We start from the raw sequence: 27,847 nt of genomic DNA, 5'->3' as shown, positions 1-27,847 counted from the left end.
CACAGTGACGCCACGACGCGCGGAGTCTCGGGGCGCGCGCTCCCGAGCGGCAGGCGCCACAGCGTCACGTGACCCAGGTAATTGGCTGGGCTAGCAGCTCACCCTCTGCGCGCAGCCCCTGACTTGCAGCTTCCAGGACTGCGCTGCCGCGCGGACCCGACGGCCCGGTGAGCGCGGCTGCCTCGCCACTCCGGGTCCCTGCGCCTCCTCTTCTCCTGCCGTCTTGGGGGGCGGCCCCTCTGCTCCCCTGTCCCGGGGCGCCGCTGCACTGGGTCCTGAGCCAGGCCCCGTCGGGGGTGGTGGGAGAGGGAGTGAGCGTGACCTTGGCTCCGCCCTTATCTGGCCAAGGCCTCTCCAAGGACCCCCAGCCCTTCGCGCACGTTCGACCCTGTGAATGCAGTGTTTTGCGTGAAGGAGCGACTTGCTAACGGTGGGGTTTCAGGCATCAGCGTGGGTTCTTCAGCTCAAAGACTGCATACTGTCCATGCTGCCTTTCGTGGCCTTGTGGGGGGAGGGAGGCGGTGTAAGCTGCTGCTCGTCACCCTCAACAGGCCAGGCTTTGGAGGGCTGCCGAGCTGGGGATGGGGAGGGTCCAGCGTTAGGTGCCTGGCGGGACACACCAGGCAGTTTCCAAGTCTGAGGACCTCGTGGGGGCAGGGCCCTTACAGAAAGCTTTAACCAGGGTCTCTGCTTACAGATGAGGAAACTGAGACCGTGAGAGAGGCCGGGAGGGGAGTGAGGTCGCAGTCAGCCTGGGAAGTGCTTCTCCGTACCCAGAGAGATGTTGGGGGAGACGGGAAGGTTCAGCGGGGTACAATGGGCATAAACCGGACCTTAAGGGCCCTATTCTGAACCCCCTCCACCATGGGCCCAAGCCCGCCCTTGCGTCCCCTTCCCTGCGACTCCTCCCCACACATACCACAGCCTCTTGGAACAGGTCCTGACTACCTTTGTACTTTTATAACCTCTGGGCTTTAGCTCAGGCCCTTTGTCTCTGCCAGTGAAATAAGCACACCCCTCCCTGCCCTGCCTCCTACCTTGGAGTCTGCCTTCTCTCGGGTTCAGCAAACTAGGGAAAAGCCCACCCAGTTCTTAGAATGTGGGGCCAGAGTAGGCCTGCAGCATTGCCAGTCCAGCCTCCATTGCTGCCTGGCTTCAAGGTCTTGGGGAGGGCCCTTCCCCTCTTTGGATCTCTGTTAACTCATCTTAACAATGGACATACTGCAGGAGGAGTCCTCACCAGCACAACCCAGACAGGGCCTTGCATGTGGGAGGCTTCCTGGACAGCATGTGTGCAGTTGTTATGGTTGTGGCGTTGGGGGTGGGGATGGTACTGACCTTGTCCCTAGAGAAGAGACCCCCAAGAGTTGCCCCGAGCAACCTACCTGTTATTAGTCCACTGGGGACTGGGCTGGGCAGAGGGTCCACAGCATGCCTGACTGACTCTTTGCTGTCGCCTTCGCCTGTGTGGACAGGACCTGGTAGGGTTGGCTGGGGCTCTGGCTCCAGATACTGAGGTTGGTTCTGTCTCTAGCCCTCCAGGGTTCCTGGGTCCTCAAGCCCTGCTGGGATGGGGGCAGGGGTAGCCAGCTGGCTGCCTTCCTACCAGGCCAGGTGAAGGTCATAGCAGTGTCCAGCAGCCACTCCAGACCATTCAGTGTTTGTGAAACACGGTATTCCTGTACTAGGCCACGCTGGACACAGCCAGTCTTTGTCACTGCCACCCTGAGCCATCCCATTCCCCTGTGAGGGTGGGGGTGGGTGCTGGCAGAGAGAGCACTTCTGGCTGTTGCTATTGGAAAGGGCATGTCATTCTGAGAAATCTGGGTTTACATCCTGACTCTCTAGTGAGGAGGGTACAAGTTCTGGAACCATACTGAGCCCCATCACTCACCAGTTTCTCTTTTATAATGTGGGGCTAATCTAAGTGCCCACCACATGAGATTGCTGAGAGGGTTAAATAAGCACAGTGCCTACCCCAGAGTCAGTGCTCACAGTCTGTGTGCTTTTATTTTTATTCCCACAATGGATGGTCTTGGTGTCTGGTTTCCTTTGCCTTAGAATGGGGATGATAGAGCTTCTTGGCTTGTTTAGATTCTTCTGATGTTCTAGGCCAGTATGTCCTATGTCTCTCCATCATTGCCCAGAGCCGTATGGGCAGGGTCAGCCCTGTATTTGCCTAGGGACAGTCAGTAGTAGAGCAGGGGTTGGGACCCTGGCACTCTGATCCCAGAGCCCATGCCTTGAACCCCAACCCAGCACCTGGAGAGGTGCTGTTCTAGGGAGATCTAGCCCCTAATGGCCCTTGCTCTGGAACCTGGACTCATCAGCTGGTGGGGGTGGGCATGTGGGAAGCTTGGGGCACTTGGAGCTCAGGTTCCAGCTGGACCCACCCCCTTCCTCCCTTCACTGGACTATATTTTTGCTTTTTAATTTTCCTCTGTTTAGAGTTCCTGCTGGTTGCCCTGAGGAGCCTACTTTCCCTCGCTGGAGAAGACCACCCTCTTCTCTTTACCGCAAGTGAGTTTGGAGGGAGAGAGGGAGGAAGCAGGATGGAAGGGCTTATAGAAGGGCCAGCCAGAAAATTCTGGAGACTTGGTTGAGCTGATGGGTGGGGGTAGGGTGGGGGAATCCTGTCTAGGGGCATTGGCTCAGGACCAGATAGGACCTGGGAGTCAGTTTTGCCCCAGAAGGCATGTTTTCTGGGACTGAGCTGTGCAAGGGGAAGCAGGCTCCTGCTTGTGTGGCCTCTGGTGGGGTGACTCTGGTGTTGTACCCCACTTACAGGCTGGGATTCTCTGGGCAGAAGCGTGTTGATGAGGATTCAGGGGAAGCTGTTCTGTGTCCAGGCAGTACCAGGCTGGAGCAGAGGAGGGGCCTCTGCTCACACTGGTGGAGATGGGGGTAGGGGAACGGAGGTCCTACTTTACAAATCCTGTGTATGGGGAGGTGGCCTTAGTGGACACTGCCAAGCTCCCATATTGCCTGGAGAGGGAGCCCCAGGGCTTGCCACTGTGACCGCTTCTGGTCACAGGGACCAGAGACCCAGCAGTGCCATGGGCCCCCTGAGATGGTGTAGCTCAGTCAGCCCCCCTTTCTTCAGGCTTTTTCCCGAGCAGCCATGGTACACCCAGCCCATAAAGGACTCCCCTGCTCGAGTTCCAGGGTGGCCAACTGCGTGGCTCGCTCCTTCTTGGGTGTACTGCCTGCACATGCCCTGTGACCCACACAGTGGGCTCTAGGACCTTGGCTGAGTGCTCCCTTTGGTAGGACCCTGGTGATAGTTGCTACATCAGGCTTAGGGGGATAGCAGAGAGGGAATGTGGGCTGGGTGGGTGGGCTCAGCAAGACTGGGGCTCAGAATGCTGAATAGCTGGTGAAGTTAATTGAGCTGTGACCTACCACTAGGCAGTGAATCCGGGACTCCTGGCAGACTGTTCCATTTTCTCCTCTGTCTCATCAATGCCTAGCTCAGGGCCCCCTGCCCAGTAGAACCAAAAATACCAGATGAGTGAATGGTGGCTGCCAGAGCCTTTGTTCTGGTCCTGTGGTTTTTCCCTCTCCCTCATTGCCTGTGTCCAGAATGAGTCAGCTGAGGCTGCTGCCGTCCCGGCTTGGGGCACAGGCCTCGAGGCTCCTGGCCCCACATGATATCCAGATGTTCAGCCAGCGCAGCAGGTCGTCTGGGCCACCGGCCCCCTTCCCAAGCAGCAAACGTGGAGGCAGCTCCAGTTACATGGAGGAGATGTACTTCGCCTGGTTGGAAAACCCCCAGAGTGTCCACAAGGTCAGCACCCCCTCTCCGCCCGCTGTGGAGGGGGGAAGCTCCTGGAGCTGGGCTGTGGAGGGCGGTGACGAGAAGCAGCTTGCCTGCTGTCTGATCTTGGACAGGTTTCTTTGCCTCCATCGTCCCGGTTTATAAAAGCCTTGCCCTTGGTGTTGGGTGAGGAGGGTCTGTTGCTTTCCTGTTTCAGAACCAGCCAGTAGGTGGTAGTCTGGCCTGAGAAGCCCTGAGCCTGTCCTGCTCAGCTGCACCTGGTCTGAGATATGCCCCTGCCCCCTGGTCATGCTGTGCTGTTTCCAAGTGGCTCTTTGTTATGTAGTTAGGGGCCCAAGTGTTTATATATGCACTGAGCTGACAAAATAAATACCTGCTGATGGTAAGAAAAAATAAATAAATAAAAAATCAGATGACAGGGCAAAAAGGGAGAAGTGAAGCTGCTCTTCTCTTGACTCATTTTCTTCAGAGGAAAGTGATCACATGATTCAAAAACCAAAAGTGTGAAGTTACGCAGTTAAAAGGCTCCCTCCCCACCCATCCTATGTCTGCTCAGCTCCCATCTGTCTGTCCCCCAGTTTATTCTTAGTTTCTTCTGTATCCTTTCAGAGAGTTTCTTTAGGTAATTTTTTTGCGAGTATAACTCAATTTCCCTCCCTTCACACAAAAGCAACACGTAACATCCGCGGCTTTTCTCCAGCCTTCTTCTCTTAGCACACAACTCCAAGATTTTCCATGTCACTGCATCAAGAGCCTCATTGTTGTTTTTCCCAGCTGTGTAGTATTCCATTGTATGGATGTGCCACGCCTGTCCCCACTGACAGATATCTGGCTCATTTCCAGTCCCTGGCTGTCACGACCAGTGCTCCCACGCATCATTTCATATATTTGTCATCTTGTACATTGCAGCTCTCTGTAGGATAAATTCCCCCAAGTGGAATCATTGGGTCACAGAGGATCTGTGTATATAATTCTGATGGGCCTTGCCAAATTGCTTTCCAGAGGGCTTGTGCCACTTGTTCTTTTGAAGAAGGGTGCGAAGAAAACACTTGTGTTCTAGAACATGGAGGTGCTTAGGCATATGCATATCTGCTTTTGGCTTCTACATGAATAGTACACTTTTTTTTAAATATATACATTTTTTAAGTTTATTTATTTAGAGAGAGTACAAGTGCTAGCAAGAGGGGCAGAGAGAGAGAGCGAGAGAGAATCCCAAGTAGGCTCTGCTCTGTCAACGCAGAGCCCAATATGGGGCTCAAACTCATGAGCCACCATGAGATCATCACCTGAGCCAAAATCAAGAGCCGGATGCTTAACTGACTGAGCCACCCAGGTGGCCTCTGCTTGGTTCACTTTATAGTTACATATCTTGGTGATATTCTACCTGTTCCACAATAATAAATGCACCTTATTTTTTTTAAGACTGCATTATCTTCCATAATCTAAATGTACCATCATCTATCTAACCTGTGTCCTATTGGTCACCACTTAGATTTTTTTAAGGTCTTATTTTTATTTATTTTCATTTTTAAGTAATCTCTGTACCGAACGTGGGGCTCAGATTTACAACCCCAAGATCAAGAGTCACATGCTTCACCGACTGAGCCAGCCAGGTGCCCCTAGATTGTTTTTTACATTGTCATTTTTTAAAAAAATGTTTATTTATTTTTGAGACAATGCAAGAGACAGAGTGCAAGCAGCAGAGGGGCAGACAGAGGGAGACACAGAATCTGAAGCAGGCTTCAGGCTCTGAGCTGTCAGCACAGAGCCTGATGCAGGGCTTGAACCCACAGACCGTGAGATCATGACCTGAGCTGAAGTCAGACGCTTAGCCAACTGAACCACCCAGGCGCCCCTACATTGTCATTTTTATGAACAATCCTGTAGGGAACATCCTTGTATGTATATCTAGGCACTCCTGTATAAATACATTTCTAGCAGTGGAAATGCTGGTTCAAAAGATACATTCATTGAAAATATTGAGAGGGCCTGCCTGCCTAATTGCCCTCCTGCCAACCCACAATGTGTGAAGGCATGTTTCCCCCAGGGCTAGAAGCCCCTTTCACACCTGAAGCCCCTGAGTCACAAGTTAGAGCCTTCCCCCAATAGCCTTCCAAGCTGGGGACTGAAGAGATCCAGGCTTTAGGTTGGAGGGTCCTGGGCTGGTTGCAAGGGGTTTTCTCGGCAGGGTTCTGGGAAGGCCCAAAGAGCTATGGTGGTGAAAGAACACCCAGCACCCACTGGGGACCCCAGCCAGGACCACCCCCCACTCCTCCTGGACCCTGACCTGGCTGTTTTCTTGCCTCTTCCCAGTCCTGGGACAGCTTCTTCCGGAAAGCCAGTGAGGAAGCCACCTGTGACCCAGCTCAGTCACGGTTCCCTGAGAGCAGGCCATCAGTCTCGAGCCGGACCAAGACCAGCAAGCTGGTGGAGGACCACCTAGCTGTGCAGTCCCTGATCCGGGCCTACCAGGTAAGTGACTGGGAGGGCCCAGGTTTCGAGGCTGGATTGGCTTCTGGGATATGGCCAGGTGCTGACGGAAAGGGGACTGGCTCAGCTCCAGAGTCACCTTCCCCAGAGATTCCTTCTCTGAGTCCTCTGTTCGGTGGCTCTCACTCCTCTGGTTACTCGCTGTCCGTTACTGTTTATGTCATTAACCACCCCCTGGTATTTTTTGTGCATACTGGTATTTTGTTTGTTGGTGGTCTTTCTTAATGGAGTGCGGTCTCAGAAACCACTATGCCCCAAGCTTCCAGAGGAGTACTTAGTAAGTAATCAGTTTCAGTAAATGTTGAATGAAAGTTGAGTAGATCGACCCTTGTTAATAATGTCTGTTTTCTCTTCTTTAAAAAAATTTTTTTAAATATTTACTTACATAAATAAACATTATGTATGAGAGAGAGCAAGAGTGCATAAGCAGGGGAGGGACAGAGAGAGAGAGGGAGACACAGAATCTGAAGCAGGCTCTGAGCTGTCAGTGCAAAGCCTGACGTGGGACTCAAACTCAAGAACTGTGAGATCATGACCTGAGCCAAAGTTGGATGCTTAACCGACTGAGCCACCCAGGTGCCCCTTCTGTTTTCTCTTCTTGACTGAGCATTCCAACAGGACTGAGACTGATATACAGCAGGTACCTAATTAGGGTTTACGGAATGAATGGATGGATAGTTCAGTAAGCAGCACTTCCTCTATCAGCTGCTCTGTTCTGGAGACTTAGGCTCTTCCCTGCTGGGTCCCCAGCGCCCCTGCTCTGACAAAGCATCTTGATGACGTTCCATATTCTTGGTCTTGACTGAACAGGACTAATTGGAGGGCTGCTCTGGGTGTTCCTTCCATAACAAGTGTAATCATTTGGGATCTCTCTGGGAATCTGGCAGAAAGTGTTTCATGAGAGAAACATGTCAGGCAGACATGCTGAAGGAAGGGCAAGGGCGTCCCGGGGCCCTTGGCAGAGACTCCGTGGGAAGGAGCAGCAAGCCACCGCAGGAGCCGGGGGAGGAGGAGGCCTTAGCAAATGGAAAAGGTGCCTTGCCTCTGAATGAGGCGCTCTGTGGGGTGGCAGCTGCACTTCCTGTGCACCAGTTATGCTGGGAGGGAAGCGGGAGGTGAGCAGGCCTGAGGACCCATGGATTGTGGGCCACCTGCAAGCAAACAGTAATAATTGTTCTTCTTGACTGGCCGAAAGAGCCAGAAAATGATCTAGCCGTTAACTTTGAAAACCAAGAGGAAAGAATGTGAAACTCCACATAACATACAAGATAACATTGGTGCTGCTCAAGGGCCTTATTCTCCAACCACCGTTCCCAGCTCTTCAGCTGCTCTGTGTTCTTCAGCCGAGACTAAGCACTGGAGTCCTTCCAGCGGAGTAGTGTCTGGATCCAGGCATGTTACTGTGTATTTGTAGGGTAAAAATCTGCCAAAGGTTATGCCTGATGTGAGCAAGTTCCCACTGGGTGGGCTGCAGCTCCTCACAGCCCTGGAGGAGGCAGAGTTCTTGTTTGGCTCATCTACCACCACAGTACTGAAAAATCCTCAGACTTATTATTAAGGACATTTTCGAACATAAAAGAGGTAGAAGAATTGTGTCGCAAACCCCACACCCATAAATACAGGGCCAGTCTTGATTCCTCTGTTAACCACCTCTGGCCCTCACCTGTTGGCCCTTGATGATTTTGAAGCAAATCCTGGACATACCATTTCATTCACCAGACATTTTAGGATGGATTTCTGTAGGTAAGGCTCTTGAAAAACGTACCATGATAGCACTGTCACACCTAAAAATGTTAACAATCACCCTTGATGTCATCAGTTATGCAGTTGGTATTCATGTTTGCCTGTTTGTCTACAGATTCCTCTCTGTTTTTGTGTTTGCCATTTTATTTATTTGTTTATTTATTTATTTATTTATTTATTTATTTATTTATTATGTGGAACAAACCAGGTTGTTTGTGCTGTAGAGTTTTCCTGAGTCTGGATTGTGCTGATTGCATCCCCATGGTGTCACTTCATCTGTCCCTTTGTCCCATGTAATTTCTATAAATTGGTAATTAGATCTAGAAGCTTTATCCAATATAGATTTAATTTTTTTGTTTCAAAATCAGCTTCCTGGTGGTGATGGGTACTTCATCAGTCAGCAGCTTTGGGTGATTATTTCCTGGACACATTAATTCATTAGGAGTGGTAAAAATGGTGATGATATTCTAATTCTGCTTTTGTTTCTTTGTTTATTATCTGAAGTACTTCTATCAGGAGAAACTTACCTTTGTCAGCTCCACTTCTCCTGAGGTGCAAATTGTATGGGAAAGGCAAGATCAATGCTTGATTTCCAAAAGTATGACATGGTTCCTTAGTGTACTCCAAAGGTGGCCAATGAAGGTTTTTCTTATTATTTAGTATGATATGAATGCGTGAATTTAAACCTATTTGATGAATTATTTATTTATTTATTTAATTTTAATGTTCATTTATTTCTGAGAGAGAGACAGCATGAGTGAGGGAAGGGCAGAGAGAGAGGGAGACACAGCATCTGAAGTAGGCTCCAGCCTCTGAGCTGTCAGCACAGAGCCCAATGCAGGGCTTGAACCCATGAACCGTGAGATCATGACCTGAGCAAAGGTTGGATGCTTAACTGACTGAGCCACCCAGGTGCCCCTATTTGATGAGTTTTAATCTGTTATAGATACCATCCTTCTCATTGTCAAAATATGTCCTTATTCCCTGCCCCAGCAGTGTTTGAGGACCCCTTTCTTATCTGATATGACAAGACGCTCTGAGCTTATCTTGTACATTTCTGTCTAGCCCTGGACCAGCCAGTTCTTCACGGAGTGCTGGGAGGGTCACTGCTATGGTCTGGTCATGACTTCTGGGACTTTTCAGCGGTTAGAGCCAGGAAATATGTGTTGTTTTTTTTAAGATTTTTTTTAAAGTTTATTTATTTATTTTGAGAGAGAAAGAGAGGAGAGAGAGAATCCCAAACAGGTTTTGCACTGTCAGCATGGTGCCCAACAAGGCTCAAACCCACAAACTGTGAGATCATGACCTGAGCTGGAGTCAAGAGTCGGATGCTTAACAGATTGAATCACCCAGGTGCCCCTAACAGACAACACATTTATGGGTTTATACTGATGTTTTCAGATACTCCAAATGCAGGACTTAAGGTTTGTTCTTGACCTCATCAATCTTACATCAGTGTCTTCTTTTAAAGATGCCAGAAATAGAGGCGCCTGGGTGGCTCAGTCGGTTAAGCGGCCGACTTCAGCTCAGGTCATGATCTCATGGTCCATGAGTTCGAGCCCCACGTCGGGCTCTGTGCTGACAGCTCAGAGCCTGGAGCCTGTTTCAGATTCTGTGTCTCCCTCTCTCTGACCCTACCCCATTCATGCTCTGTCTCTCTCTGTCTCAAAAATAAATAAACGTGGGGAGCCTGGGTGGCTCAGTCGGTTAAGCGTCTGACTTCGGCTCAGGTCATGATCTCACGGTTCGTGAGTTCAGGCCCCGTGTCGGGCTCTGTGCTGATGGCTGGGAGCCTGGAGCCTGTTTCGGATTCTGTGTCTTCCTCTCTCTCTGACCCTCCCCGTTTATGCTCTGTCTCTCTCTGTCTCAAAAATAAACATTAAAAAAATAAAAATAAATAAACGTTAAAAAAATTAAAAAAAAAAAATAAAGATGCCAGAAATAGAGGTCTGAAAGACATCAATACAACGACTATTTGATTTTCCCATAGCCTGCACACTATGGTTTTAAAATATAATTCTACTGCTGCCACTATTGATTGGTACTAGAAATGAATTTATAACATTTTTTTCCTGGAGTTCTGTTTGTCTGTTGGGGACATTCTGTTAGTCAGTTGTGTAGTTACGCCACCAATGGATGCATGAATCCATTGGTTTTGTTTTACTTTAATTTTTGAAACTTCATTTTGGGGGCGCCTGGGTGGCTCAGTCGGTTAAGCGTCCGACTTCAGCTCAGGTCATGATCTCGCGGTTCGTGAATTCAAGCCCCGCGTCGGGCTCTGTGCTGACAGCTCAGAGCCTGGAGCCTGTTTCAGATTCTGTGTCTCCCTCTCTCTCTCTGACCCTCCCCCATTCATGCTCTGTCTCTCTCTGTCTCAAAAATAAATAAACGTTAAAAAAAAATTTAAAAAAATAAATAAAACTTCATTTTGTTTTATAGCGATATAAACTATTTACAAGATTCCAAAATCAAATTTTCAAAGCCAAATGTATCCTTAAAAGTCTAGTTTCCAGCCCTGGCATTCTACTCTATTCCTTTTACCAGAGATCATGGTTTTTCTTACTTTATGGTTTTCTTGTTTTATGATGCATTTTTCTAATGCCTATGTTCATTTGTATATATACAAATACATGCAAATGCATATATTTACTTGAATCTTCTCTTTCTTAGATAACGGGTAGTTTGCCACACGTACTTTTCTATAATTTTTTTTTTTTGCTTAACAGTATTTTGGGGAGGCTACTTCCTAGTAGCAGATAGGGATTTTTTTTTTATTACTCTTAACAGCTCTGTAGTACTCCCTGTGGGGATTTCCCATATCCACACGCCAGTCTTCTATTGATGGACATTTGGAAGCTTCTAGAATTTTGCGATTACTAATAGTAGTACTGTAGTGAACACTTTTGTGTATGCATGCTGTCTTATTTTTGAAAGTGGCATGATGTACTTTTAAGCCGAGTGGAGCTCCTGCCCACCTTAGTGGTCATGGCGAAGGCAGCGTGCAGTGCCTGGGTGCTGGAGACATGTGGAAAGTTGAAATTCTGAAGTGGGAAATGAGGGGCCAGGGCCCAGAACTTTGCTTTTGGTGAGGGTGTGTCCATCTGGGTCCCAGCCTGGCCCTGACCTTTTTCCCCTTCTCCCAGATTCGAGGCCACCATGTGGCCCAGCTGGACCCCCTGGGCATTCTGGATGCAGACCTGGACTCCTTTGTGCCCTCGGACTTAATCACAACCATCGATAAACTGGGTGAGAGTTCGTATTGCTCTGGCAGTGCTGGGGCCGGCTGGTGGTGCCTGTGGCCCTGTGAGGGGCTCTGAGATAGCTTGCCTCCAGGGCCTGGGGTCCAGCAATCAGCCCCAGAAGCTTTCTTCTGACCTTTGCCTGGCTGCCTCATATGATCTTCCCTCATCCCTAGCCCGTGCACTATGTGCAGCAAGCTTGTGTCCCAGCCTACCTTTGTGGTACAGGCTGGGTTCTTTTACCCCTGTGCACCCTGCAGACAGAGTCCTTGAGCTTTAGGCTGGAACTGGTGGGAGAGTGCTGGGGCACTGTTGGAAGGTCTGGGGATATGGCTGGGCCCCACCTGGCCTGATCCCTCTCTCCTCCCCTCTGCTGCCTGGGCTGTGTGTATCTCCTCAGCGTTCTATGACCTGCGGGAGGCTGACCTAGATAAGGAGTTCCAGCTGCCCACGACCACCTTCATCGGGGGATCTGAGCATACCCTCTCTCTGCGGGAGATCATTCGGCGCCTGGAGGTGAGCACATACAAGTGTGTCAGGCACACCTGCTGGCTGTCTCTGGAGTGTGCTAGAGGGAGGGAGGATGCTGCCTTTTGTATTGCAGGTGCTGGGACCGTTGCCCCTCTTCCTGGCTCCTTGTGGAGTCCCCACCTATTCCCCCAGAGCACCTACTGCCAGCACATTGGCCTGGAATTCATGTTCATCAATGACGTGGAGCAGTGCCAGTGGATCCGGCAGAAGTTTGAGACCCCTGGTGTGATGCAGTTTTCCAGTGAGGAGAAGCGGACCCTGCTGGCCCGGCTGGTGCGCTCCATGAGGTCAGGCCCCCGGCACCACGCAGGGTGGCTGCAGTGGTTGGAGGGTCTGCTGCAGGGCCATATGAGATGTCCCGGCCCCTGGCTGAGAAACTAGGATAACTGGTAGGGGAAGTCAGGACTGGATGGGCCTCACCCCTGGCCCAGGGGAGGTCCACAGAAGCATCAGGGGCCAGGTGGCAGGGATGGGGTCCAGGAGAACATGACAGCAGGGGCAGAAGTGGCAGAAAGTGACTGCGGGAGTTTGGGCAGAAAGGTGTCCCTACATGGAGTGAGTGTAGCAGTGCTTCCTTGCAGGTGGGGCACCACCTGGCTGTGCCCACTGGCTGTCCGAAGCTGGGTCCAGGGCTGGCAGGGGCCTAGAAGAGAGTGGGGCTCAGCTGCTGGGTGCAGAGTGGATCTGTGGTGGTGAGGTACAGGATGGAATTTGAGCTGAGTGCTGAGGAGGTCTTTGTGTCATGGAAAGGGTGGAGTGTGTGTGTGTGTGCGTGTGTGTGTGTGTGTGCGTGTGCATGTGTGCATGCACAGGACTATGGGCTGGGAGCAGGGGGAGATGGGTTATTGGAACAGTCTGACTGGAAGGGGGAGGGAGGTGACGGTTGGGGATGCGTGCAAGCAGAGGTCTTTATTTAGGTTGGGGGGATTCCCAGTCTCCTTCTGGCCTATGCTCCTGGTTGGTGGATTTTGATGGCAGGTCCTGACTGCAGAGGAAGGTGATGTTGCTGCTCCCTCTGCCCCGGGCATCCAGCTGTGGCCCTCATCAACAGCCTCTGTGACCTCCAGCCTCTCCATCCTTTCCCTTCTCTCCCCAAGCAGGTTTGAAGACTTCCTGGCCCGGAAATGGTCCTCGGAGAAGCGATTTGGCCTGGAGGGCTGTGAGGTCATGATTCCTGCCCTCAAGACCATCATAGACAAATCCAGTGAGATGGGGATCGAGAATGTCATCCTGGGGATGCCACACAGGTGGGCCCCCTTCCTGCTCCTCCACAGCCCATCTCTTCTCCAGGCCCAGCAGAATGAGATGGAAGGGAGGGGATGAAAATCAGAGCAGGGGTTTTGGGGGAACCTGAGGCAGGATGGCCTAGAAAGTTCTCAGAGTCGCTGGGCCCCAGGGCCTGCTCAGCACAGAGTCGGGCACTTGGCCAAAGCCACATGGAGGCAGGGACTAACCAGGTTTGCTCAGACTCAGTTTTTCTCTCCCCACGTTGCCGCTGTCCCCCAGAGGGTCAGGATTTCAGAAAAGGGGTGTCATACCTCTGGAGGTTCCTGTGGACAAGGAGATGTGGAGGGTTATGTCCCAGGGAAGTGAGGGCAGGGCCTGGGCAGATGGCCTTGGATTGGCACCCTCTGGAGGGGGATCTCTGGAGGTGAGCTGAGGGCTTTTTCTCCTGGCTGCAAGCTGACTGCATGTTTCCTTGAGACCTTGATAGACTTGGAAGGCTGGCCTGGCAGCTGGGAGGTTACCTCCGAGCCAGAGCCTGTGGACTAGTGAGGAATACAGCCTGGGGACAGAGACCACGGTGACCAGGGGTTCTGTGGAATGTAGCATGAGAGGACATGCAGAACAGTCTCAGGGGCAAAGCCCTAGCATTTCCTGCGACCGTCTCCACCTGCTTGTGGGTGGGCCAGTCCTGGGCCGTACTAGCACGGGGGGTGGCTAGGTGTCCAGATGCAGTGTGAGAGAGTCTCCCTCCTGTGGGCTGGCTGCCAGGAGCCTGGGGTTTGTCTGTGATGGCTCCTTGCTCTGAGGGGCCCAGAAATGCCCAGTGTCTCATCAGAGGGTCAGGAAGAGCTGGCTCAGTGGTCTGAGGTCTCCCACACATGGCTCTAGTGGAACTCTTGGGGAGGATGGCACTGAGCAGCCAAGGGCAGATGTGGGACTGTAGGGTGGTGCTGGGGGAGGCTCCTGGCCTGAGGAGCGCCCTGGGAGCCAAAGGACTGTTCTATGCCAAGCTTCCATAGTGGGAGTTAAGCGGACTCTGAGGCTGCAGGGCTTGTCCAAGAGGGGCTGAGGGTTGTTCATTCAGCTCCTGTGGCCTCACAGCCCTGACCCACAGAACAGGAGAGAGGCCCACCTGGAAGATGGCCCTTCTGTGAGGCCAGAGGTCTGGCCAGGGTGTGTGCAGGCCTGGGGCTGATGTCTGCTGGTGGGCTATGGGGGGTGAGTTCTGAGGCCTCCCCAATGTCCCGATCAACCTGGTGCCCACCCCTGAATTAAACCGCTGCCTGATGGGAAGTCCAGGCTGCACTAAAGAGTCCCTGGTCTCTGGCTGCTTTCCTGTCCCCACCACCCTTAGACCTCAGCTTTCCTGAACAGGTCCCCTGATAACTCCTGCCCTTAGGATCAGTCCAGTCCCCTCATCCCTGTCCTGCATCAAGACACTGCTGGCTGGGCTGCGAGTCATGTACGAGCAGCTGTGGGTAGCAGATTGGGGCTGAGGTGCTGGGTTAGGCTCAGCTTTTGGCTGGAGGACAGTGGGGTGGAGGTGCTGGGGGATGGTGCATGTGCATCCTGCCATGAGGCTGAGTGGCTCCTGCTTGAGGACCTCCAGAGTCTTGAGTCGTACAGGGGTGTCTAGGGGAGCTGGCCCACCAGAGCCACTCATGTGCCCTTGTAGATTGAGACAGGATGAGAGGGCCGGGCCTCCCTTGGGCTGTACTGGGAGGGCTCCCCTGACCACCATGCTGGGCTCTGGTAGGCCCAGGTGGGCAGGAGTGGGGGGATGCTGGGGCCTGTCGCAGGAGGTGGCCTCTGCAAGATGAAAGTCTTACCACTTCTGGCTGCAGGGGCAGGCTGAATGTGCTGGCCAATGTGATCCGCAAGGACCTGGAGCAGATTTTCTGCCAGTTTGACCCCAAGCTGGAGGCAGCAGATGAGGTAGGTGTCAAGCCCTGGTCCCAGATATCTGGGAGGTAGATTCGGGAGGGGCTGGACCAGAAGCATCCAGGCTCAAACAGATCTGTAGATGGATGGATATGCGGAAGAATGGGGAGAGAATGGGTATGTTGTTGTGAGGCCACCAAGGTGAGTGCTATGATCTCTGAAACTTGGGAGAGTCCTCAGGTAATCTGGACCAACCTCCTTGTTTTTCAGCCAGGGAAACTGAGGCCCAGACACAGAGAGTACACATCGGGGGAAAGCATAGGGAGGGAGAGAGATAGGATCCTAAGCAGGCCCCACGTCATCAGTGCAGAGCCTGGACTCGGGGATCAAAGTCATGAACCGTGAGATCATGACCTGAGTCGAAACCAAGAGTTGGATGCTTAACCGACTAAGCCAACCAGGCGCCCCTGCTCATTTTTCTGTGGGATTTTGGGCTTTGTCTTACTGGTTTGTAAAAGTGCTTTATATATTGAGGGTGTTAGCCTTTGCCTGCATTTGTCTTATAGTTACTTTTCTCAGCTTGATTTTTTTCCCCCTAATACTGCATGGATTTGCTTCCTTCATGGCAGATTTATTAAATTTTAGCTGCCTTATTTTTTATGGCTTCTGAGGTTTGTATGTTGTTTTTGAAGGGTCTTGAAACATGTAGGTTTTTCTCTGCTGTACTGTAGGCTCATCTGTCGTGTGTACATTGTTGGTTGCTTTGGTGCAAGGAGTTAGGTAGGGGTCCAGCTCCAGTATTTGCCACCGGTCTCAACACCCCCTTCATTTCTCTGCTTGCACTGTCATTAATGCTGAGGACAGTAGTTGATCATGTGAGGGCTTCTGATGAGGGGCCTTGGCTGGCCTCTGAGGCCTGGGGGAACCTGCCTACCTTTCACAAAGAGGGGCAGTATGTGGGGTGGGAGGGCAGGACGAGGGTGTAGGTCAGGAATAGCAGTCTTCCCAGGGAGCAGAATCCAGGGAGTGTCCCAGCCCCGCTGTGGGCTTGCATGTCCACGTGTCTGCCTGTGCGGCTGAGAGGGGTGGGTTCATCACGGCCCACCTCAACTTTCAGGGCTCCGGAGACGTCAAGTATCACCTCGGCATGTACCATGAGAGAATCAACCGGGTCACCAACAGAAATATCACTTTGTCCCTTGTGGCCAACCCCTCCCACCTGGAAGCTGTGGACCCTGTGGTGCAGGGAAAAACGAAGGCAGAACAGTTCTACCGAGGGGATGCCCAGGGCAAGAAGGTGAACTCGCCTGGGTCCTAAGGAGTAGGCTCTGAGGGGCTGGGCTCTGAGGAATGGGCTCTGAGGGCTGGGCTCAGGAATGGGCTCCGGGGGGCCAGGCTCTGAGGAATGGCCTTTGAGGGCCGGGCTCTGAGTGAGTAATGGTCCCTGAGGAACAGGCCCTGGATCTTTGCAGTATGGTGCACAGAGATGGGCTGCACAGGCTTGGGCTCCTCTTGGCTCACATCCTGCCCTGCAGGTCATGTCCATCCTGGTTCACGGGGACGCTGCCTTCGCTGGCCAAGGCGTGGTGTATGAGACCTTCCACCTGAGTGACCTGCCCTCTTACACCACCAATGGTACTGTGCACATTGTCGTCAACAACCAGGTGAGTGCCTGGGCTGCCTGCCAGACCTCGTCAGTGTCCCCCATTCCTGAAATTCAGGTAGCACTTTGGGGGAAGTGTGCGGTGATCCTGGTTTTAATCCCGCTGCTCTGCCACTCCCCAATGTATGACTTCAGGCAGACCAGCCTGGTCTGTGAAATTGGTGTGTCTGTATGTATACATATACATATACATATACATATACATATACATATACACATACACATACACATACACATACACATACACATATACGTACACATATACATATACACATATACATGTGTGTGCACATATACATATGCACATGTATACACATACACATATAGACACACATATACACACATGTATACATATACATACACATATACATATATACACACATACACATATACATATGTATATGTATACGATACACATATACATATATACATACACATATACACATATACATGTACGTGCACATATACATATGCACATGTATACAATACACACATACACACATATACATACATATATACATATACATACACATATACATACACATATACATATATACACACATACACATACACATATACATATGCACATGTATACGATACACATATACATATATACACACATATACATACACATACACATACACATATACATATACATAAATACACATGCACCATGGAGAACGTTGTAAGGACAGGTGTACAGGTGTAACTGGCACAGAGGCTGGACATGAAACTAGATGCTGCTTTTAGCTCTATGGGAACCAGTCTTAGAACACAGCTGTCACAGGCCTTTGCTCTTCAGGCAGCTGTGCTTACTAATAGCTCTTCTGAGCCTATAAAGCGCTGAGTTAATTGCCTTATTTGCATTAAGTCATTTAATCTTCACAGAATAACCCTGTGAGGTGGTAGTTAATGAACCCTTTTCGTAGATGAGGAGACTGAGGCTTTGGGAATTTAAGTACCTTGCTCAGAATTGCACACATAGCAACTGATGGGACTGGCAGTTACCCACGCCTGCATTCTTACTACCTCTGTGTAAAATGCAGGAAAAAAAAAAGGCATGATTTCCCTGGTGTTGCTGCCATCCCTGTTGGGCCTGCTGCTATGCCTGATTTAGGGGCCATTTACTCTTAAAAAAATTTTTTTTTAATGTTTATTTTTGAGAGAGAGAGAGAGAGACAGAGAGAGAGAGAGACAGAGAGAGACAGCATGAGTGGGGAAGGGGCAGAGAGAGAGGGCGACACAGAATCCGAAGCAGGCTCCAGGCTCTGAACTGTCAGCACAGAGCCCGATGCAGGGCCTGAACCCACCAACCATGATATCATGACCTGAGCTGAAGTCAGACGCTTAACTGATTGAACCACCCAGGTGCCCCAGGGCCATTGACTCTCAGCCCTTCATGTGCCATGTATCTCCTGGTCACACCTAATGGACCTCAAGGCAAAGACAACTCCTGTTTCCTTGACCCACCGGTCTCCCAGGCAGTTTCCTTGACCCACTGCCTGTCTAGCTCTAAGAATACAGAGGTGCTGTCATTTCCTCCTGCTTCTGCAGATCGGCTTCACCACAGACCCCCGCATGGCCCGCTCATCACCATACCCCACCGATGTGGCTCGTGTGGTTAACGCGCCTATCTTCCACGTGAACGCAGATGACCCAGAGGCCGTGATATATGTGTGCAGTGTGGCAGCTGAGTGGAGGAACACCTTCAATAAAGATGTTGTGGTGGACTTGGTGGGTTTGGGGCTGTGAGCATGGTGGGGAGTATATAACCTGTCCCTGCTGTGCCACGTGGGCCACGTCTGCCATATCTTTGGCAGTGAGGGCTGGGAGTGCTTCTCGGGTGGAAGGTTTAGTGCCCCCAAGAACAGTCTGTACAAAGGCCAGGAGGTGGGGCATTCGGTGATAGGTGGTAGTGGGGGGCTTTCAGGGGCCTCGAAGGGTGTACCCTGCCAGCTGTGCCCCAGTTGTGCAGTGACTAGGCCTGCATTGCCTGGGGACACGGACTGAGCCCCTCCCCATGCTGTCCTTGCAGGTCTGTTACCGCCGGCGTGGCCACAATGAGATGGATGAGCCCATGTTCACGCAGCCGCTCATGTACAAGCAGATCCACAGACAGGTGCCTGTGCTGAAGAAGTACGCGGACAAGCTCATTGCTGAGGGCACCGTCACCCTGCAAGAGTTCGAGGTGGGCAGGCTAGCATCATGGACACCTGGGATAAGCCTCCAGTAGAGCCGGGACCCTGGGGTAGTTGGTGATGTTGGCAATGATTTAAAGAAGTAGCCAATATGGCCTTTGTCCCTAACATCCCCTAGCTGTCAAGGACAGAGAACCAAAGACATTTACAGCCTGGTGGGGCATAGGGAATGCTGCCATGTGGGGGAAGCTCAGCCTCAGGCAGGAGTCCAGAAGACTTCCTATAGGAGGCAGGCCTGAACTGTTTGTCCTCACAGTTATCTGTGGATGCATTGGTCCTCGCGCCTTGAGGGAGCTCTGAGAGGAAGCACTGTGACTCTTTTCTGAGCCGCCTCCAAGTCCCTTGCTAAGCAGGAGGGATCCCCCTTAATTCTGAGACTTTGGCCTCTGGCCACAGGGTCCCTGCAGGCCAGCAGACAGACAGTTGTAGAATGTAGTGAGGAGGACCAGGGTTTACGAGTCTGGGTTGATCCAGCCTCTGGCTGTCTGGGCCATCAATACCTCAATCCCCACATTCCCCCTGATTTCAGGAAGAAATTGCCAAATACGACCGGATCTGTGAGGAGGCGTATGGCAGGTCCAAGGATAAAAAGATTCTGCATATAAAGCACTGGCTGGACTCCCCCTGGCCCGGTGAGCGAGTGGTGTGTGGCTGAGAGTGATTCGCCAGGGCCTGGGACCAAGGTTGCAGTGGGCCCTGGTAAGGGCAGTCACTGCCCAGCCCAGAGGCTGCGGGCTCCATCCGTGAGACTTCTGAGGCTGTGGGGGGCTGATTCCTGCAGGTGGGGATGGGCCTGGATACAGGAGAGATGGCATGTGTAACCAGCTATTCTCTGGAAAGGGAGGGCTGAACCAAAGCTGGTGGACGTTAGAGTGGAGAGAGCCTGGGGGAGGGGTGCTCAGAGGGCCTCCGTGGGATAGAGCTGGATGGCTGTGACCCTGGGCCCAGGGAGTGGTCCCCACAGGGGCCCAGGGGAAGATAGGAACTGAGCTGCGGCTGTGAGCTGTTGCAGGTCCCGAGGGTGGGTCAGGGTTTGAGTGCAGGTGGGGTTAAGGAAGATGTGGGCCCCTGCGTCCTGGGGAGGCACGCTGACCAGGGGATCTGAGGCCCGATCACCACCCAGAAGTACTCAGACTCCGCTCTCTCAGGCTTCTTCAATGTGGATGGGGAGCCCAAGAGCATGACGTGCCCGGCCACAGGCATTCCCGAGGACGTGCTGACCCACATTGGTGAAGTGGCCAGCTCCGTGCCCCTGAAGGACTTTAAGATCCACACAGGTGAGGTTGCTGTGCAGGATGGTGCTCAGGGGTCGGGGAGGGGTGGCCGTGTCCCCACTTGGTTGTTGGCACGTCGGCTGAGCTCTTGGAACCTCTTCTGCACTCTTGTGAGGTGTCCATGATAATAGTTGCTCTTAGGGTGGGCAGATGTAGAAGCCACGCTCCCTGCTGGATGCCAGTGACCAAGGCTTACGTCGGGCACCTTGGATTTTCCCAGTACCTTTGCTGGGGGTGTCTGCGGTCAAACAGAAGGAGAGCAGGGGAGCAGGGGCTTCCGTGGAGTGGGTAGTTGGACCTGGAATGTCAGGGGTGGGCAGGGGGGTGGGCAGGAGTGCTGGGCCTGCTGCTGACCTAGATGGATGAGACAGGGCGACCCTGCCACTCCTGGGTGAGCCTAGCTGTACCTCCTGGCTGTGGCCGTCCTGGTTGGGCAGCCTGGAAGGCCCCCAAGATGGTGTGGGGTGCCTGTATACCCTCGGACCAGCCTGTGGGAGTTCCAGGGAGATTCCTCCACAGTGTGCGTGGTAGCCCAGGCGTCTTGGGGTGCCCACTCTGTGCGCATGTCACATGGGTCCCATGTGGGTATGGGACCAACAGGAGCCCCGCTTGGGCTGGGTGCCTGGGCTCAGATCCAGACATCTCTATAGTGCTGTGATCATGCATAAGATAATTCCCTCTTCTGAGCCTCAGTCTCCTCATATGGAGAGCGGCAGGTGACCTGTGGTGAATGTTCCTCAGTGCATGCGGCATCTACATGTGACAGGTGCTCTCCTAGTGATGCCTGCTCCTTCCCGAAGGGAGGGAAGCTGGGGATGGCGCGCTCAGTCCTGCTCATGGAGTGGGTTTCCTGCGGCCTGCCAAGGCCCTGCTCTGTGGGAGGGATGTCCGTGGAGTACATACACACCTGGGCTGTCCCAGGTGGGGTCGCCAAGTCCCTGAATCCCTCAGGCCGGCTGCTTGTTCCCGCAGGCCTCTCTCGAATCCTGCGGGGCCGTGCAGATATGATCAAGAACCGGACAGTGGACTGGGCACTGGCAGAGTACATGGCCTTTGGCTCCCTGCTCAAGGAGGGTATCCACGTGCGGCTTAGTGGGCAGGATGTGGAGAGGGGCACGTTCAGGTGAGGGTGGGGAACATTCTCTGGGTCCTGGGCCCCATGGGCATTAGCCTTGTCCACATTGACCCCACGGGCTTTCTGGGAGCTCATCTGTGCTGCTCGGAGTCTCCCAGAGTCAGCCCAGGAGCTCCGGAGTGGAGTTGGCTCTTCCTTCTCTTCCTGGACCATGTCTGGGGAAGCCTTATCTGGCTGAGGTAGTCACAGGTAACCCCATCAGCATCCCCAGCCCCTGCTCTTGGGTCAAGCCATCAGAAGGTTGCTGGGCCACCTCTCTGACCCTGTGGGATTACCACTGGGAAGGGAGGCTACCTGGAGGAGAGACCAGATTGCTCTGGCTTCCCAGGATCTTCTTGGTGTGGCCATCCTATGGAATTCTGTCTGATTTCCTGGCACAGTGACAGAGGCTTGCCTGCCTCCTGTTACCTGGTCCACCTGCTGTGGGTGAACAGGTGGTAATCCACCTGCCCTCCATCCCTTCCCCATCTGTCTCTCTCTAGTCACCGGCACCACGTTCTCCATGACCAGGAAGTTGACCGGAGGACGTGTGTCCCCATGAACCACCTTTGGCCTGACCAGGCCCCCTACACTGTGTGCAACAGCTCCCTCTCAGAGTATGGAGTCCTGGGTGGGTCAGAACTCTGCCTGCAGGTCAGACGGGCCCTGAGATGCCTGGGGACCGGACAGGGTCTTGCACCCCAAGCTATCCTAGCTTTATTGTTTTGACCATGACCACCCCTGCACTGCACCCAACAGTTCTATCTCTAGAGCCCCTCTCCAGGCTCTGGGCTCCTGGGACTATGTCCCCTGTACTCTCTCTCCCTTGGCTTGACCTTTAGCTGGCCTGCTTCCTCCCTCACTGTCTCCTTCCAGAGGCAGAAACCCTGAAGAGACCAGCCCCCCACTCCCTCCCTTCCCCTCAACATCACTGCAAATATTTTGGGGGGTTCCTCTTGGCAGATGGCTCCTGCTGCCTCCCCAAGGTATCTTTGGACTCGGCTCCTTGTCTAGATAATGCTAAAGCTGGCCATAGGTGAGGTTGGAGCTGAGGGTGGGCATCTCTGGGCGTATTGTCATCTTCCAGGAAGGAAGATTCTGGCCTTTGGGCCCAAGGAGTCCCCTGGCTCTTGCTGGCCTGCTGGGAAGGATGGGTGGGGGCAGGGAGAGTGTATAAAGAAGAGCTGGGTTTGAATGGAGCTACTGCCACTTGATGGCAATGTGTGGCAGGCTCTGTGTCTGTGCCTTCTGTTTAGGCTTTGAGCTGGGCTATGCCATGGCAAGCCCCAATGCCCTGGTCCTCTGGGAGGCTCAGTTTGGTGACTTTCACAACACAGCCCAGTGCATCATCGACCAGTTCATCAGCACCGGCCAGGCCAAGTGGGTGCGGCACAACGGCATCGTACTGCTGCTGCCCCATGGCATGGAGGGCATGGTGAGGGCCATTGTGGTGGCTGGGGGCTGGGTGGGCTGTGGCACTCCTGGGAGAAGGTGGGTGGACCCTTGGCCTCCAGCCAGGTTGGGGGGTGTTTTTCTTCCGGGCCCCTGGAACACACAGGTCTGCTCAGGTTGGGGCCTGCGTAGGTCTGCGTTGCTGTTGTGCTGACATTGCTGTCACTAGCAGTAAAGTCGCTGATATGTCTGAGGGTTTGCTCTGGGCTGGGTGCTGTTTAAAACCCTCTCTGTGAGCTCTTCCAGTGCTTACAACAAATTAACGAACTAGGTACTGCTCCCGGTTTGCAGATGAGGGAAACTGAGGCACAGAGAAGTCGAGTGGCTTGCCCAAGGTCACACAGCTAGAAGCTGAGGTCTGAATGTCATGCTGTGCTGTCCTGCCAGTCCTGTGGTCTTCTCCTGAGTGACCAGTGTGTGTGCCGCCCACAGGGAAGAGGGAGGATGTGCAGGCCCGGGAGGGAGGGAAAGGGAGGAGCAGAGCCCTCAGCCTGACCAGCTGGGGGGATGGGAGGGCTGCACCGGCTCCAGGGAAGCCTCTGTGACCTCTGCCTGGCTCTGTGACCTGGGGCAGGGCCTTCCCCACCCTGGATGATTGGGCTACAGTGGATGTCCCTTGAGGGTCTGTTCAGCTTGGACTGGTCATCTAGTCAGGGACCGATCACTATTATCATCACCGAATGGCTGTTCAGAGCCAGGACTCCCTGTGCTGAGCATCTTTTTTTTTTTTTTTTTTTTTTGAGAGAGCGCACCCGCACACTGCATGAGTGGGGGAGGGGCAGAGAGAGGGAGACAGAGGATCCGAAGTGGGTTTTGCACTGACAGCAGAGAGCCTGCTGTAGGGCTGGAACTCACGTACTGTGAGATCATGACCTGAGCCTAAGTCAACAGTTGGCTGCTTAACCAACCGAGCCACCCAGGCACCCCTGTGCTGAGCATCTTGAGCACCGCGTGTAGTCCTGTGGGATTCTCACTACTGGACTGGGTGGTCAGTCCTGTGGCCCGTTTCACACTTGAAAGAAGTGGACTGGCCCTGCCCAAGGACATTTAGCTGGAGAGGCACAGGGTGGAGCTTGAGCCAGGCTGGGTGGGGAGGGTTGGGTGGCCTGCCTGTTGCCGTGGCGCCGGGTCCTTGGGGCTGTGGGGCAGGTCGCCCTCATCTCATGGGGAGCCACCTCCTGGAGGTCAGTGTGGTGTTGTCTTGCTGCTGCGATGGAGCGGAGCAGCCCATGTGGGCGAGAGCAGGAGCAGGAGTCAGGGTTCGAATGTGCCTCCTGTGGCTGAGTGACTGTGGGGTTGTTCCTTCATCTCTCTGCCACTCACCTTCATCTGCAAAGCGAGGAAACAAATGTCTACACCATGGGGCTGCTTTCAAGATTAGTGAGTGATGTGTATTTGGTCCATAGAGCTGTGCCTAGCACCCAGCAGGTACTCAGTAAATGGTAACTGCTGTAGGTCAGAACATTCAGGAAAAAGCATCTCACCTTGGCCTTTTTGCCTGTCCTTCCTGCCCTACACATTCACGTGTGCTGGCTCTAGCCAGACCCTCCTCTGAGAATGTCCTCTCTACTCTTCTTCCACATTTCTGGTACTTTACTGTGGTTTGGGCTCCAGAGAGAGAGGGCATCTCCTGCAAGAAGCCACCCAGACTTTCCCCTGAGCCCTGGGCCTTTGCAGGGCCAGGGGTCTGTCCTGTGTGACACTTAGGCCAGCCTGTGCCATGTAGCACTTGTTTTCAGGGCCCAGAACACTCCTCAGCAAGGCCTGAGAGGTTCCTGCAGATGAGCAACGATGACTCCGATGCCTACCCCGTGAGTAGTGCCCTCCCTCCTCCGGGGCAAGGCCAGGGCGCGGGGGCCACGGGCCGGCCACCTCCCAGCCATACCCCGGCCCCCCAGGTGTTCACCGAGGACTTCGAGGTGAGCCAGCTCTACGATTGCAACTGGATTGTTGTCAATTGCTCCACACCGGCCAACTACTTTCACGTGCTGCGCCGCCAGGTCCTGCTGCCCTTCCGCAAGCCGGTGAGCTGCCTGCCCTACTCACCGCCATAGCAGTGCCGGGCCCAGCTGTGGGAGCCCTGTCCAGGCAGGGCAGCTGGCAGCTGGGCACGTGTTTCCCTCTTAGCTGATCATCTTCACACCCAAGTCTCTGCTGAGGCACCCGGAGGCCAAGTCCAGCTTTGACCAAATGGTATCCGGTAAGTGTCCAAGTGTGTTGGGAGGTGGCTGATGGGGGGCCTGGTGGCCCATGGCCCTCTGCTCCCGGGACTCTTCCGTCCTCGCCTCCGTCCGTGCCTCTGCAGCAGCTCCTGGCTCATTCCTCACCGGTGGCCGGGTTGGGAGTTTAGCATGGTGGCCACCTGACATGGTCTGGCTTGGGTCACTTGGGCTGAGAAGCAGGGCCAGAGCAGGGCGCTGGGTGCTCCCCCAGCTACAAAGCAGGGCCCACCTGGCTGTGCTGGGGGAGCTGAGATGTGGGAGGCCTGGTGGAGGTCTGACCAGTACAGCAGGGCACGGAGTATCATTCAGTTATTCATTCAGTGTTCTTTCACTCATGAACCAAATAGATACTACTGGCCCTGGGGACCCAGTGCTCCTTCCAGGAGCTTTCAGGCTCCTTTACCCAGTAGTTGAGGGCCAGATAAAGCATCTGAAGGACCAGATGTTGGAATTGAGATGTGACCCAGGGGAGGATCAGGGAGGGGCAGATGTGGGGCCCTGACGCTTCGGAGAGCAGAGCCATCTTGGAACACAGTCCTGGGTAGTAGGGAGAATGGCAGGTGCTGGCCAGGAAGGGACTTGGCGGTGTGGACAGGTGTTTGTTTGTCACCTGTGTGTGTTGGGGCATCCCCTCTGGTGTGGGCAGGTGACTGAACCGGCAGTTCAGAGCTCTGGCCTTGGCACTGCGGACCTCCCAGGCTGAACACCCGGTGCTGGCTTTTCTCTGCTGAGGCCTGGCAGCCAGGTACCCTCTGGGCTTCAGTGTCCTCACTTGAGATTTGGGGACACTATAGTGTCTTCCTCAGAGGTTTTTGTAGCATTCTTGGCTTGGTGCCTGGCACGTGTGAGCCCAGGGAGGAAAAATGTACAGAACTTGGGAGATGGTGGCCTGGCTGCAGGCCTGAGGGAGGAAGGGAGAAATGTGCGCAGCCTCCCAGACAGCTCACCTTCTAGCTTGGTGAGCAGGTGGCTGGAGTGCATGCAGAAGGTAAGCGTGACTGGATGGGGAGCAGGTTGGGGGCAGATGTTGATGCTATCAGATGAGGACTTGATGTCACCTTCTCTGTCCTCTCCAAGGGCTCTCCCTGTCATACCTGCCCCTCCTTCTTGACTCCAGCCCATTTCTGTCCCTTTCCTGTGACATCTCAGGGTGTCATCTGTCCCCTGCTCTGTGGTTTGGCTCAAGAGGCCACAGATCCAAACCTGGGGGGTTAGTCTCAGTGGCCAGGGAGAGCATGGGGGTGGCTAGGGATGCGGGTCCTATTCTCGAGCTGTTCTGGCCAAGCTGATGCACCTGTGGGAGGTGATGTCCCTGCCATGCCCTGTTGGACCTCCAGGGGCCAGCTTCCAGCGGGTGATTCCTGAGGATGGGGCTGCGGCGCAGGCTCCTGAGCAGGTGCGGCGGCTCATCTTCTGCACTGGAAAGGTGTACTACGATCTGGTGAAGGAGCGGAGCAGCCAGGGCCTGGAGGAACAAGTGGCCATCACCCGCCTGGAGCAGGTGCACCCCATGCCCTCACCCAGTCGGAGTGGTAGACAAGGTCAAAGCACTGGCCCCCGGGCTTTGGGCAGCATGCCAGGCGGGGCCGGGACTAGGCCCCACGAGGGGAGCTGGGGCTGTGGGCACACCCCCCCCTTCTCCCGGCTGTACTCTGCTTTCTCCCTGCCTGCCCCAGATCTCTCCATTCCCCTTCGACCTGATCAAGCAAGAGGCAGAGAAGTACCCGGGCGCAGAGCTGGTGTGGTGCCAGGAGGAGCACAAGAACATGGGCTACTATGACTACATCAGCCCGCGCTTCATGACCATCCTGAGTCGGGCACGACCCATATGGTAACGAGGCTGGGGGTACGGGTGCCTGCCACCTACCCCTTGCCTCTGCTGAGCCCAAGGGACTCTGAGGGCCTGAGGCTTCGTCCTGGCTCTGCTCAGCCCATTTACTGTGTGAGCCAGAACTGGCCACTGCCCTTCTCTGGACCACATTGGAAATCAAGGGGAAGGTTCATAGTCCCTGCTGGCTTTATGGCTGTTGGGGACAGACCAGGGGCCCCATCAGTTCCACCTTACGGAGACTAAACCTTTGTCTTCGTTCTGCAGCCAGAACTGAACTAGAAGACTTGCTGCATATCTCAGAGCTCCTTTGATAATAGGCCAGTCACTTAGCCTCTTGGGACCTCAGGCTCTTCACCTCTATGGCAGGATGATGATCAGGATTAGACCCGATGCAGTCCTGGGGTAGTGGCCAGGCCAGTCCCAGACCTCCTTTTAACTTGTCTCTTCTCCCCCAGGTACGTTGGCCGTGACCCAGCGGCTGCACCAGCCACAGGGAACAGGAACACTCACCTGGTTTCTCTGAAGAAGTTTCTGGATACTGCCTTTAATCTCCAGGCCTTTGAGGGCAAGACATTTTAGAGCTGGCAAGGCCTGGCTGGGTATTGCTGTGGGACTGGCTAGTGAGGGGAGGGACGGGTGTGCTCCTGCCCAGGAGAGGGGCCGCCCAGAGCCCCAGGATAAAACAATACTCACATAAGTGATTAAGGCCAAAGGTAGGTGCTGCTGGCTTCAGTATTATGCTACCTTGGACCTTGGTGTTTGTTTATGTCAGAATCTGTTAGGACTGAGCAAGCCAGAGGGCTCTGATAGATGGGCTGTAGTTCGGGAGTGTTTCCCTGCTTGCCCTGGTCTTCCTGAAATTTTTGTGTGACTTCTCCGTCTCTGCTGTTCGTGTCTCTGCAGACAGCCACCCAGGAGCCCATGTCTTTGGCCCCTATCTCCCATCCTGGTAGATCTGGTTGCTGCTTACCCTGTCCTTGTTCATTTGTAGATTCAAGGAATGTTCTGTTTCGTGCTCTTAGAAATAAAGATTTCAGCAATAACAACCAGGTGAAGCAAAACCATGCCAGGTGATTTAAATGTGCTCTGTTTTATGGAGCGTGTCATAATGAGGTATGTCAGCTCCTGTGTGAAATACAGCCGCAGCTCAAGTGTACCAAAGCAGAAAACCAAATAACAGAGAAATAAAAAAGTGCTTAAGAGA

At 53.5% G+C, this 27,847-nt stretch overlaps 1 protein-coding gene across 1 annotated transcript; it reads left to right on the top strand.

Annotated features, from left to right (window-relative positions):
- Positions 1–52: 52 nt before the first annotated feature.
- On the top strand, positions 53–27,847 carry OGDHL (oxoglutarate dehydrogenase L). The gene is made up of 24 exons (XM_058697007.1): positions 53–167; positions 2,449–2,520; positions 3,583–3,787; positions 6,092–6,250; positions 11,155–11,257; positions 11,651–11,766; positions 11,914–12,068; positions 12,882–13,028; positions 14,853–14,943; positions 16,007–16,186; positions 16,425–16,553; positions 18,107–18,286; positions 18,588–18,740; positions 19,280–19,382; positions 19,899–20,027; positions 20,997–21,147; positions 21,642–21,769; positions 22,395–22,573; positions 24,330–24,401; positions 24,489–24,614; positions 24,718–24,790; positions 26,150–26,313; positions 26,489–26,643; positions 27,099–27,847. Exons 3-24 carry the CDS (start codon positions 3,584–3,586, stop codon positions 27,220–27,222), a joined length of 3,021 nt encoding a protein of 1,006 aa, XP_058552990.1. The 5' UTR covers positions 53–167; positions 2,449–2,520; position 3,583; the 3' UTR covers positions 27,223–27,847.

Source organism: Neofelis nebulosa, chromosome 13, assembly GCF_028018385.1.
Source record: "Neofelis nebulosa isolate mNeoNeb1 chromosome 13, mNeoNeb1.pri, whole genome shotgun sequence".
In the NCBI taxonomy this organism is placed as follows: domain Eukaryota; kingdom Metazoa; phylum Chordata; class Mammalia; order Carnivora; family Felidae; genus Neofelis; species Neofelis nebulosa.
This window is presented reverse-complemented; position numbering and strand designations above follow the sequence as displayed.

Bases quoted from the DNA above. Each gene is read 5' to 3' on its own strand.
- OGDHL (XM_058697007.1), top strand. From the start codon at position 3,584: ATGAGTCAGCTGAGGCTGCTGCCGTCCCGGCTTGGGGCACAGGCCTCG. The intron at 24,402-24,488 runs GTGAGTAGTGCC...CCGGCCCCCCAG, and splicing joins ATGACTCCGATGCCTACCCC to GTGTTCACCGAGGACTTCGA. The intron at 24,791-26,149 runs GTAAGTGTCCAA...TTGGACCTCCAG, and splicing joins CTTTGACCAAATGGTATCCG to GGGCCAGCTTCCAGCGGGTG.